The following is a 12,580-nucleotide window of genomic DNA, read 5'->3' as shown; positions in this document are numbered from 1 at the left end:
TCAAAAAACAATGATATTCACAAGGAAAAACATCATATAATGTGTAGTTGTTGACTGTAGTAAACGGTGAATATAAATGGTCTGCACTTATGTAGTGCCTTTTTAAACTTAGTGGTATTCAAAGTGCTTTACACTGCATCTCATTCACCCATTCACACACACCAATGACAGCAGAGCTGCCATGCAAGGCGCTAGCCTGCCACTGGGAGCAACTTGTGGTTCAGTGTCTTGCCCAAGGACTCTGGGAATCGAACCAACAACCCTGTGATTAGAGGCCGACCCGCTCTACCACCTGAGCCACAAATCACTCCTTTTTTTTATTAGCATTTTTCATACTGTCCCAACTTTTTGGGAATTGGGGTTGTGTATGTATATATATATGTGTGTGTGTGTGTGTGTGTGTGTGTGTGTGTGTATATAGTGGTGGTCAAAAATATTGGCACCCTTGGTAAATATGAGCAAAGAAGGCTGTGAAAATTGTCTTTATTGTTGATCCTTTTTATATTTTATTCAAAATATTCACAAAAATATATCCTTTAATGGATATCAATCAATTGTAAACACAAAACAAGTTTTATCAAAAAAATAATATTTTTGTCAAATATATGTGTGGCACAATTATTGGCACCCTTTCATTTAATAGTTTGATAACAGCTCTTCTCCTAGAATGCATAATGTGGTTCGAGAACACCTGGCAAGGGATCTGAGACCATTCCTCCACACATAATCTCTACAGATCTGTTAAATTCTGAGGTCCACATGGTGGAATCTCCTCTTCAGTTCACCCAACAGGTTTTCTATGGGGTTCAGGTCAAGAGACTGGGATGGCCATGGCAGAACTTAAATTTGTGGTCAGTGAATCATTTTTTTGTTGATTTTGACGCGTGTTTTGGATCATTGTCTTGGTGGATAAATCAACCAGGGCCCATTTTAAGCTTTCTGGCTGAGGAAGTCAGGTTTTGATTTTTTTATTTATTGGCATTTGAGTCCATGATGTCATGTACCAGAACAAGATGTCCAGAACCTTTGGCATAAAAACTGCCCCACAACGTTATAGATCCACCACCATATTTAATCGTGGCTATGAGGTACTTTTCCATATCTCTCTATGCGCCAAACCCATCTCTGGTGTTTGCTGCCAAAAAGCTCTATTTTTGTTTTATCTGACCATAGAACCCAATCCTATTTGAAGGTCCAGTAGTGTCTGCCAAACTGAAGATGCTTTAATTTTTTGTTGGATGAGATCAGAGGCTTTTTTCTTGAAACCCTCCCACACAACTTGTGGTGGTGTCTGATATTTATTTATTTTTTTTGGACTTTCTGACCCCAAGACCCAAATCATTTTTGCAGTTCTCCAGCTGTGATCCTTGAAGAACTTGGAATTGATATCCATTAGAGGGTATATTTTTGTGAACATTTTGAATGAAAGATCAAAAGGATAAACAATAAAGACATATTTTTCACAGACTTCTATGGTCATATTTATCAAGGGTGTCAATAGTTTTGGCCACCATTGTATATATATTATATATATATATATACTGGCGGTCAAAAGTTATATATGTATATATACATATTTTGCCCTTATGAAAAGAAATTGGTACTTTTATTTACCAATGTCAGAACATTAATAACGTGACAAATGTATATTACAACTTGAAAAAACAATTCAGAACTTCTTAAATTACTTCAGAGTTCTCATCAAATAAATCATCCACGTGCAGCAATGACAGCTTTGCAGATCCTTGGCATTCTAGCTGTCAGTTTGTCCAGATACCAGATACATTTCACTCCACGCTTCCTGCAGCACTTGCAATAGATGTGGCTGTCTTGTCAGGCACTTCTCACACACCTTAGAGTCTAGCTGGCCTTTGTCTTTGTATGAAATCTTCAATCTTTTGGCCATTTCAAGCATTGAATAGCAATGATTGACTGTTGAGTTTCTAGAGAAAGCTGTTTCTTTTTTTTTTGCCATTTTTCACCTAATATTGAACTTAAGACATGCCAGTCTATTGCATACTGTGTCAACTCAAAGACAAACAAAAGACAATGTTAAGCTTAATTTAATGAACCAAATAGCTTTCAGCTGTGTTTGATATCATGGCAAGTGATATTCTAGTGCCAAATTAGCAATTTAGCATGATTACTCAAGGATAAGGTGTTGGAGTGATGGCTGCTGGAAATGGGGTGTGTCAAAATTGTATAAAAATAGTTTCTTTTCAAATAGTGATGGTGCTGATTTTTTTACATCAGTAATGTCCTGACTATACTTTGTGATCAGTTGAATGCCACTTTGGTGAAAGTTAAAGTACCAATTTCCTTCAGAAACAGAAAATCTGTACATTTTTCTAAACTTTTGGCTGCTAGGTGGTTCAGGTGGTAGAGCCACTAATTGCAGGGTTGGTGGTTCGATTCCCAGCCCACACGACTCCACATGCAGAAGTGTCCTTGGGCAAGACACTGAACCCCAAGTTGCTCCCAATGGCGGCGCATTGGTGTACGAATGTGTGTGTGAATGGGTGAATGAGTCACATTGTAAAGCGCTTTGAATACCGTTAAGGTTTCTATACAAGTGCAGACCATTTACCAGTGTATATACACACACACACACACACACACACACACACACACACACGCATGCATGCATGCATGCGCACGCATATATATATATATATATATATATAGTGAACAATTACATTTTGAGCCTTTCAAAAGTGTATATTTATGCTCCCAAATTTATGCCACACACAGTGTTAGCACACCACTGGTCAAGGAAATGTTTCCAATAAACCCCTGCTTTGGTACTTAAACAATTGTCATCCAGAACAGGGAAAACCCTTCTAAGCTAAAATGAACAAGTGTGCAGTGGTAGGCACATTGTTCTCTCTTTAAACCACACTAACAAAACATCACAGCTATGCAGTATCTAAAAGTTTGAAAAAGCAACAAAACAGACATTTTAATCACATGTGGGCTATTGCATGCAGTTTATCTGTTTATACACACACATACACACAAAACAAAGGGTTCAGTCTACATTTAAAGAAATGTGAACCAGTGTCAAAAATAAAAGTTTGAGAACTGTTTTCTAGTAAAACAATGTTGTTGAACCTCGTAACAGAATGGGAGTGTAATACCTGACAGAGTAACTATAATGTTTTAGTCATATTACAGCAACTCAGCTAAGCATCATTCAAACAGTTAAGTAAAACATTACAAAACTGCTTTACGCAGCTTAATGCAAGTTTAGAATAGTCAACATCTATTTAAAAAAAAAAATATTGAAGAAGGTTAACTCATAACACATTTTAAAGACTAAACCCATTGTGTTCACTAAAGACATTGCAGCATTAATTGCACTGACATCTTAATATGTCTTATAAGAGCACAGAAAAAGCATGTCCATGTTAAAGGTGCTGTAGCTGATTTTTTAACGTTATTATAACTACATTTTTGCAAACTGACTTTTATGTGCCGCGTTCTACGTTTCGCTGCAGTTTCCTGGGGAAATAAATACTAGAGGTGCTACAACAACTGTCGTTTTATTCACTTTCACACAAATGACTACAACTACTGATTGTGACTTTATAAACACTTTTCAGACTATTACTCAGACACTGCTGTTATGATATCAAAACACTTTTACTAGAACGCATCATTTGAAAAACAATACATTTTAACGCTTATATTACAGACTCAACTACATTTACACACTTATTTTACTGTGATTAGCTTCTGCGGTAGCTCACCTCAAAGAGGTTTGGACTTTGAATTCAGAAGACTGCGGTTCAAGACCAAGCATGCAAGCAGACAAGTGAGATGAGACAAAATCACGTGGACGCTTCAGAAAATGTGCTGTTCATTTCTCAATTTGTTTTTGGACGCTATTGGTTAGAACCAGGTGTAGGTTTAGGGTTTTGTGTAACTCATTTTATTTTAGATCACTATTGATTAGGTTTAGGTAAAGTTTTAGGGAGGTATGTTTTACTCATTAAAACCTCCATCTAAGGGCCTATTTACACTTGGTCACTTCAACACATGCATTTTTACTGATCGGATTGCTATCCAACTGAATAAGCACATTCCATTTACACTTGATCACATCAATGTGTCTCCGCCAAACAGATATAAATCCGATCTTCAATTCCCACGCTATATGCAAATAGCACAGAGTTCACGTTCGTGATTATGCTAATGCCAGTTAGAAAATGTAAAATATGTGATTCATTATTTGATTCGAACTGACTTTGACAGTACACGTGTGTCTGTGTGTGCCCTGTGTATTTCCCATCCTCTGGGCTTCTCATTGGCACGATGCATCAGTGTTCAGTTCAGGGCTCGACATTAAGGCCTGTCCGCTTGTCCGGGACAAGTGGATTTTTTGTAGGACAAGTAGAAGAGAAAATCAGTTGTCCGACCGGACAAGTTAAATTTCAAACAAAATAAAATGCCATGTTACTTCACGTTATGTGCCACTCATTACGTCTATTTTACAGATTTAATTTAATCGATTTGAAACTAACACATTTTTTAATAAACAAGATTTTGACGCATATCCAAGGGTTTGTGCGGAGTGTGGAGCGCGCACTGCATGGAACAGAGACGCGGGCGCGAACACTTGCGTTTTCCTATCAACAGTGGAAACAACTTAAATACTCTATCATTTCTGGTCATACTGAAAATAATAATACATAATTTGCAACTACTTTTATTTGTGTAAACTCACAATAACAAGAAAACGTGCTTTTGCAAAATAAAATAAAACAATCAGGCGCGCTTTCATGGTCTCCGTGAACTGAAACTGAACTGAAACAAAATATAGTCTATGTAACGTTAGGCTAAAGCTTGAAATGTCCACTTTTAAAGAACCAATTTGAATCGAAAGAAAATAGCCTAACGTTACCATCTGATTATGCAATCCATATGAATTTCTCTCTAAAGGCGCATCCGCTTTACATCGGAAATGGAGGTATATTTCCAGCAAACACTGATTTAGAAAACATTAAAATGCCTCGTTATTTTTTCAGGTTATAAACAGACTGTTTATAAATCACCTATAGCCTAAATTACCTCTCTGTATATGGTTCGAGAGTATGGCTCTTCTCATTCAGCACTGCGGGAAAAATATCATTACCGGGTTTGGCCAATTCTAGCGGTTTTTGACGAGGTTTTGGGCTGGAAAACCTTGCTGGCAGCAGTGGTGGAGAGTTATGTTTCTTCAGGCTCCGCAGCCCGGCCAAGCGCCAGGAAAAGCTCCAAAAACAAGAAGTCACCTTAAACCAACAACATACGCATTAAAACGGGAACGAAATTTAACCAAATGGAAAGATGAATTCGACTGGGTTATTTATGAAGACGGAGTAATGTTCTGTGGCGTCTGTCGGGCGCAACCCAACCTGGCTGACAAGTAAGTGACGTTAGCTAGCTAACTTAGCGTCGGCAGCTGTGTAGCTACTGTAAGCAAGCATTAAAGCATTAGTTCACCTCAAAATGAAAATTCCATCTAATTTTCTCCTCCAACTTCAAAATCGTCCGACATCTTTGTTTTATTTTATAATTATTATTAATAAAAAAAATAATATTTTGTGACGTTTCCAACGTCGCAGACAGCACAAGACCAACAATTGTGGTTATAAAAAGTATAAATATTTTTTGACACTCCTGAAAATTTACTTGGTCCTGCCAGTCAGCACAGCTGTGTGTGAGAGAGGGTTCTCAACCATGAAACGGATCAAGTCCGACTGGAGGACCAGCCTCAGCTCAGTCCAGCTTCATAGGCTGCTATTTCTGTCAGTAGAGGGCCCAAAGTTGCAAGACTTTGATGCTGGATTGGTGGTGGACCTGCAGCCAAAGGCAGCGGCCTCAGGATTTAACCCCTGGGAATCAAGGCATCGGTCCGAAGATACAGAGGATGAATAGTGTTGTGGAGTAATAGTGTTTTTTACACCAAGAGTCACCACTACCTCTGGTGATACACTGCACACCAGCGTGCAAAGTATTACTTTGTATTATGGAGTCTGGAGATCCTTATTTCTTGTTGAAGGGGAACTCTATTCTTGGGACACGTTCCTTTCTACTGTTTCAACTGAATTGTATTAATATTGATAGTGTTTGGGTGCTTTCAATGGTTTGTTCGAATTCTGCATTAGCAAAACACAAAAAAATAAATGAAATTATAAATCTTTACCCAGGCAAGTGACTTTTGTGCAAGGACAAGTGAAACATAAATTTACTTGTCCGAAGGACAAGTGCCTCAAAAAGTTAATGTCAAGCCCTGCAGTTTCTTCAGTGATCCGCATTGAATAAATGAAGAAAGTCCTATCTTTCCTACAACGTGCATCCATGTATTAATTTGTTGTTATTTATTGCACGATGCGAGCCCTATGTAAAAACTTGGTAGCAGTTGTTATATTTTATGCTTTCCCTATGCTGACATAGCACTGTTTGGGCAGAGTAAAGTTTACATATGCATCTTGAACAGCCTTCAACAGATGCATTTACACTTGACCGAGTTATGAATGTAATGTGTCTCAAACCACCTCATGAAGTGTTTTGAACAATCGGATTGCAAACCGTCTCGAATGCCTTTCGGAGGGTATTTACACCTAGTTTTATCCGGATATATAGCTATCCGATCAGTGAAAACACATGAAGTGGCCAAGTGTAAATAGGCCCTAATAGTCACCTTAAAATATTGTCTGATTACGACATCATTTCACTCGCTTTTGTTGCCCCCTGCTGGACATCTCACTGGGAAACTGCAGCAAAACTTGTAATAAGGCATGTTATATTGTTTTTGCCAAAATGTTGCCACAGTCACGTAATGTTCATGAGACTATTTTTTTTTTTCAATTAAATTCTGTGCAGAAAACGCCAGATTCACTGAAACAGGTGCCATGAAATATTACACCAATCTCTGTTACAGTGTATGTAAACTTCTGACCCACTGGAATTGTGATATAGTCAATTAAAAGTGAAACAATATGTCTGTAAACAATTGTTTGAAAAATTCCTTGTGTCATGCATAAAGTAGCTTTACTTAAACGACTTGCCGTTTGATAATATGTAATCTGTGGAGTGGTTAAAACATTAGTTTCAATGACTTCAACCTAAGTGTATGTAAGGCTTCTGACTTCAACTGTATCTGCTATATATTTATATATATCCTCTTAATGTGTCCTATGCTAAGCCACAGTGCACATACAACATTGAAATACAAATACACCAAACAATGTAACTGTCCAATTGTGCATTGTAAGTTAAGGGACTATATGCAAATCAGCATGGTCCACATCCATACCCTTAATTCAGTGCCTGTTTTTCATTGGGCTCACCAGTACAGCATGTGTCCTCCTCCTGAGACATGGACTATGACTGTAAGAAAGTTATTATGGAGCTGATGAAATCCAAAGGCTTATCAGCATGAATCCAGTGACTGGCATCTGGGATGTACTGGATATCTGCACTTGGAAAAAGCCGCTGGATTTCAGGGTAATCCTCTGAGCTGAGAGGATAACCAAGATGACCAGGGCAGGAAAATAGATACAAATTGGAATAATAAACATATATTTAAATAAAATCAAACATTGACAATTGAAGAAAAGACAGAGAGATAACATAATCCCAAATGTGCACACATATACGGGTAGCAGTTCTAAAAAAGTAATTACCTTATGTAGGCAGAACTACTGCCACCCAAGAAAAGGGAAGGGCCCTTATAAGTGGTGTTAAATTTAGGAAAACCTATGATGTCCTCCATTTGATTTGCAATGGCATCCAGGTTTATCCTCCAGCCATACTCGCCATTTTGCTCCTCCAGGTTTGTGAGGAGGAACTGACGCACAGAACGCTCCTGCAAACAATATAAATGTGCACTAGTTCACTTGATCGAAATCTGAATCAGACAACACATTCACAACACACAAACACACTTTTTCAGCCTTCTTGGTTTCAGAAGTACTTTTGCCATTCATTAATTTATTTCCATAGGAATTTAATTAAATTCTTCACAGAACCCCAAGTATTCAAAGCCATGAACCAAACCAACCAGCTCTGAGGTGAATCACAACATAAAAGCTTAAACTTAAACAAAAAAAAAAAACAAAGCTATATGACTGTGTACTTAATATCTTCCATGAGGGCATAAACTACAATCTCATGAAGCATTCGGAGTAATCCAATTAAAAACTATGGGAAATATGAAACTATTGATTTAAAGTTGTTGATTACAAGTATAAAACAATATATTTGACTGAAAATATTCAGATATTTGCAAATATACAAGTAGTTTGAGAGTGCAGAGAGATTGGCTTGATTGCAATCACTGCCGAGCCAACGGCGCAGTTTGTTTGCTGGGACTCTCTGATTGATAGGTGGATCGTTTCCCCTCAAGATCATGGGTAGTGTAGTTTGTTCTTCACCAGAAATTCCAATATTAAACATGATTTTTTTTTTTTATAAATTAAGATGAAATAAAGCTGACTGATGGCTTCAACAGAAGTAGATACTGTAAAAGACTCCCCTATGGAGAAAATGAAACTCTTCTGAAACTCAATATGGCTAATGACATCGTTAAATATCACTGTTACAATGAGTCCATTTACATGCACACAAATACGCGGATAAAGGGCTGCACAATTAATCAAGATTACAATTAAAGTTGTTGCAATTTTATAATTGTGAACTCCCATTGCACCAAAATGTTCTATTTAAATAAATATTATTTGGGGCCATTGTGTGCATGAATACAAAGGCAAATCAGCTGTGTTTAAATGAGTCTAAAGGCATATCAGTAATGCACACAACATACATTTACATAAGATTTGAAATAATCAAGTTACTCTCTGCTTCTGATGTCAAAGCGTGAAGAGAAAAATCGGTGTAATGGCCAAAAATCTACCCGTGTCGGTCAGTTTTATTCTTAAGCCGTTTATGGCCTAACACATATAAAGAAAATCTGTTTAATATGTTTACATCACCACACATGTTGTTGTAAGAATGTGCAAGTTAAACACGTTCTACTGCTCCATTGACTTACTTATTAGACGTATGTTTGGAAGCAGTTACTGTGATATCCAAAGAAAGATACAGTACTGGTAACTTTTGATATTGGCCTGGCGCGTTTACCTTAACTAGCTTTCTCAGCTGGTCTTCGGCCAGTCTATGTGCTGTGGAACGTGGGATATTGCTGGCTATCTTCACTTCTTTCATTGCCTGAATGTAGGCATGGAAAGTGGTGTGGACTGAAGTCGGAGAGGGGCTTATGTCTACAACAACCAGACGTTCCACTAAATTAGGCTGAATAAGATAGAGACAAAGATTCATTCAAAGAGTCACTTATTGTTTTATTTAACAAACTTTTTCCCAATTATATACTACAAATATGCAGTATGAATTTGCAGCCATAACTTGAGGAAATCCTTAAAACAATTGCTTTTTAAATCCAGACAGGAAGTGGAACACATACCTGTGACAGAGCTGTCGTCATTGCAACTTTGCCCCCCATGCTGTGTCCAATCAGGACACACTTCCCAATGTGCAGCTGGCCGAGCAGATGTGTCAGATCACAGGTCATTGCTTCGTAAGTCAAAACAGGACTGTGTGGGCTTTTACCGTGGTTACGAGCATCTACTGTCAGCACCTAACTAGACAAAGTACAGTCAGGACACTAGCAAAACAATCTGGACAGTCTACAGCACACACGTTATAAACCACTGGAGAAACTAGATCCATACCTTCCTGCCAGTCCGCTGTACCAAGGACTTGGCTATGGAGTGAAAGTTGGACTTGCTCCCAAATAAACCATGTAGAAAGACCAATGGTGTGCTGTCTCCCTTCCCATCAAACACATCATATGTCAGGTTTACAGGGCTAGGAGAGAGCAATTATGACTAGTATGTTTAATGAAGATCTGAGAACTGAAATCATATCACACAATCAAAACAATGACATGCATGATGACAATTATGTACTGATTCGATCAAAACAATTTAAGTCAAATAATTTCAAATGTCGTTATTAAGATACTTAGGTGCAATCCTAAAATGTTCCTATTCTATTCCCTGAGAGATATCAATAAAATCGGTGCAATAAAATTCACATTAGTGATAGTCTCTGAAAATAGAGGAAAAAATTGGCCGTGGTCAGTTTGACGGTTGTCAATACAAGTTTGAGAACACCATTTTGATACCGTTGCTCTTGCTACATGAAGATCTAGAACTGTCAATACGACTCCAGTGGCTTAATCCATGTCTTCTGAAGCGATATGATAGGTGTGGGTGAAAACAGATCATTTAAGTCCTTTTTTCCTATAAATCTCCACTTCCACATTCTCCTTTTGTATTTGACTAACATTCTTCATGCATTTCGCTTGAAGGGACTTTGTTTCTCACCTACACCTATATCACTTCGGAGGACATAGATTAAACCAATGTATATAAAATAAGGTATAGCGAACTTTTCAACGCAACAGCCCTATGTCCCAATGCAGTCCTGTGTGATTAACAGTTTGAATCAGAACATGAGAGGGGCAGAAGCACCTGACAGTGCGGTCCAGTCGCGATGCTCCGCTGCAAAAATCCCGAACTCCGATAACAGATAAACATGATGACGGGCCGCCAAACAGTCCTCTCGTCAAAATACGGCACATGTTATTCATGGCAAAGCGTGACATGCTAACGTCTGCGTCTGAACAACATTCATTCAAACGGGGTTGGCGATCTCAAATGTCGTGTTGTTGTTTAGCTTCACACGATAACCCAGACTTGACGTACATGACGTCAAAACGTCGTGCGTCAAAAATACTTGCACAGATTAAAAAAATTGTCCAGACCTCACACCGGGAAAACTGTTGTTTGTGTAAAAGGCGTGTTCACATATATTTGAGAGGAATTAGTTAAATAATGAGAAATAAAGAAATTGAAAAACGAAAACAAATTCGGATAAATTACTTAGCACAGCTCAGGTAGTATTACCAGAGAGTGGCGCCACAGACCACAATACTTCATACTGTGAAGGGAAGGCCTACTCAATTCATTTAGTACACTGAAAAGATATTTCCGATTAGAACAGATAGTTCAAAACATTCAAAGCTCACTTTAAAATCGTTTTAAAGCAATAGTTCATCCATAAAAGAAAATTCTCCCATCATGTACTCACCCACGTGCCATCCTGTGTATGATTTTCTCTTTTCTGCAGAACACAAATGCAGATTTTTAAGGTTCATACAATGCCAACGAATTATGTGTGACTTGTGCCATTTGTTGAACTATTCCTTCAAATGTAATTTGAAAATGTAATTAGAATAAATTTAAACTTGCACTATGATTTCAGCTTTGCATACAGTAGCCTATACTTCATTCCTGTTCAAATAATGCCATTAACATTCTTTGATGGACCATATTGTTAAACAGAAGGAATTGAAATTGATAGATCATAAAATATAGGACTGTGTTAAAACACCCATCCAAGCAAATAAGAACAGACTTTTTGCATATGTAATATTGCATATGTAACATTTTGCATATGTAATACCTGTAGATGTAATATTGCAATGGCAATTTGAAAGTACTGGCTTTGGACATTTCTAATTGCATGTAATTTAATTTTGCCCCAAAAACAAAAAAACAAGCATACAAACAAACAAACAGAAAATAAATAAAAAATTTGAAACGCGGTTATTCCGATTAAAAAGGAAGTCTGCACACTATGGGTTGCTAAATGGACACAATATCTATTGTCTGACCAAATATTCCAAAGCAAAACAACAAAAGGCACATAGAAATAAAAAGAAGAAGCATAATAGTATTAGCAGCAAGATCCTTAAACTAAACTTTATTGACATTTTTTGAAGGTTAAAAGCCACCAACATATTTTCTATTAACCAAGACCATGTACTATATTCATAACAAAATCTACAGAATGAGTGTTTCTATACATATTTTTGCTGACAAAACTAAAATATTTATGAGGGGAAAGACTGAATAATAATAATAATAATGAAAAGATTGATCTACTTTTGAGAGCACCTTGCTTGACTTGTTATGTATCCAGTCAAAGAACAGAATAGAAACATAACTGGATTGTTTTTGTGGACCTCAGCAAGGAAATCATCTAAAGCTAATGGATATACAAGAAAAAAGTAATTATTTCACTTACACTATAATTTACCCTAGTTTTGTAATAGGGGGTTATTTAAGGTTAACGGTCTTCACATTCCCCTCTGTTTATACAGAGTTGCCATTTCAGAAAATTTAAGACTTAGTATAGTCTGTCGGGGCCAAATGCCTTTTGTTGATTTCCAAGGAGAAAACAGGAGCCAGTGACAAATTAAGAGCTTTGACTTCTTTCATGTCTGCTGCCGTAGGCAACACAGCAGTGGAAATAAAGCAGCTAACGATTACAGTAACCATGGTGAAGAATCATCCATGAGGGAACCCTACAATAAGAAGTATTGGGGGAAAAAAGGAAATGTTGCTGTAGAGCGGAGGAGGGAGCGGCCGGGCTGGAACAATGCACACCCTGTCCCCAATCAGCCTGATGGGGGAGCACGAGGGATAAAGACGGCTGGTGATGACAGTTC

The 12,580-nt window shown here is 37.6% G+C and overlaps 1 protein-coding gene across 2 annotated transcripts; it reads right to left on the bottom strand.

Moving 5' to 3' along the window:
* Nucleotides 1–2,715: 2,715 nt before the first annotated feature.
* On the bottom strand, nt 2,716–10,743 carry LOC127625209 (protein ABHD11-like). Of its 2 annotated transcripts, XM_052100349.1 has the most exons (6): nt 10,539–10,743; nt 9,735–9,870; nt 9,467–9,640; nt 9,127–9,297; nt 7,671–7,852; nt 2,716–7,504 (listed from the first exon to the last, which is right to left on the bottom strand). In XM_052100349.1, exons 1-6 carry the CDS (start codon nt 10,670–10,672, stop codon nt 7,369–7,371), a joined length of 933 nt encoding a protein of 310 aa, XP_051956309.1. In that variant the 5' UTR covers nt 10,673–10,743; the 3' UTR covers nt 2,716–7,368. The 2 variants fall into 2 exon arrangements, with proteins under 2 accessions (XP_051956309.1, XP_051956310.1); XM_052100350.1 differs by lacking the exon at nt 9,127–9,297.
* Nucleotides 10,744–12,580: the final 1,837 nt, after the last annotated feature.

Source organism: Xyrauchen texanus, chromosome 31, assembly GCF_025860055.1.
Source record: "Xyrauchen texanus isolate HMW12.3.18 chromosome 31, RBS_HiC_50CHRs, whole genome shotgun sequence".
In the NCBI taxonomy this organism is placed as follows: Eukaryota; Metazoa; Chordata; class Actinopteri; order Cypriniformes; family Catostomidae; genus Xyrauchen; species Xyrauchen texanus.
The sequence above is the reverse complement of the archived record's forward strand: the minus strand, read 5'-3'. Positions and strand labels throughout refer to the sequence as shown.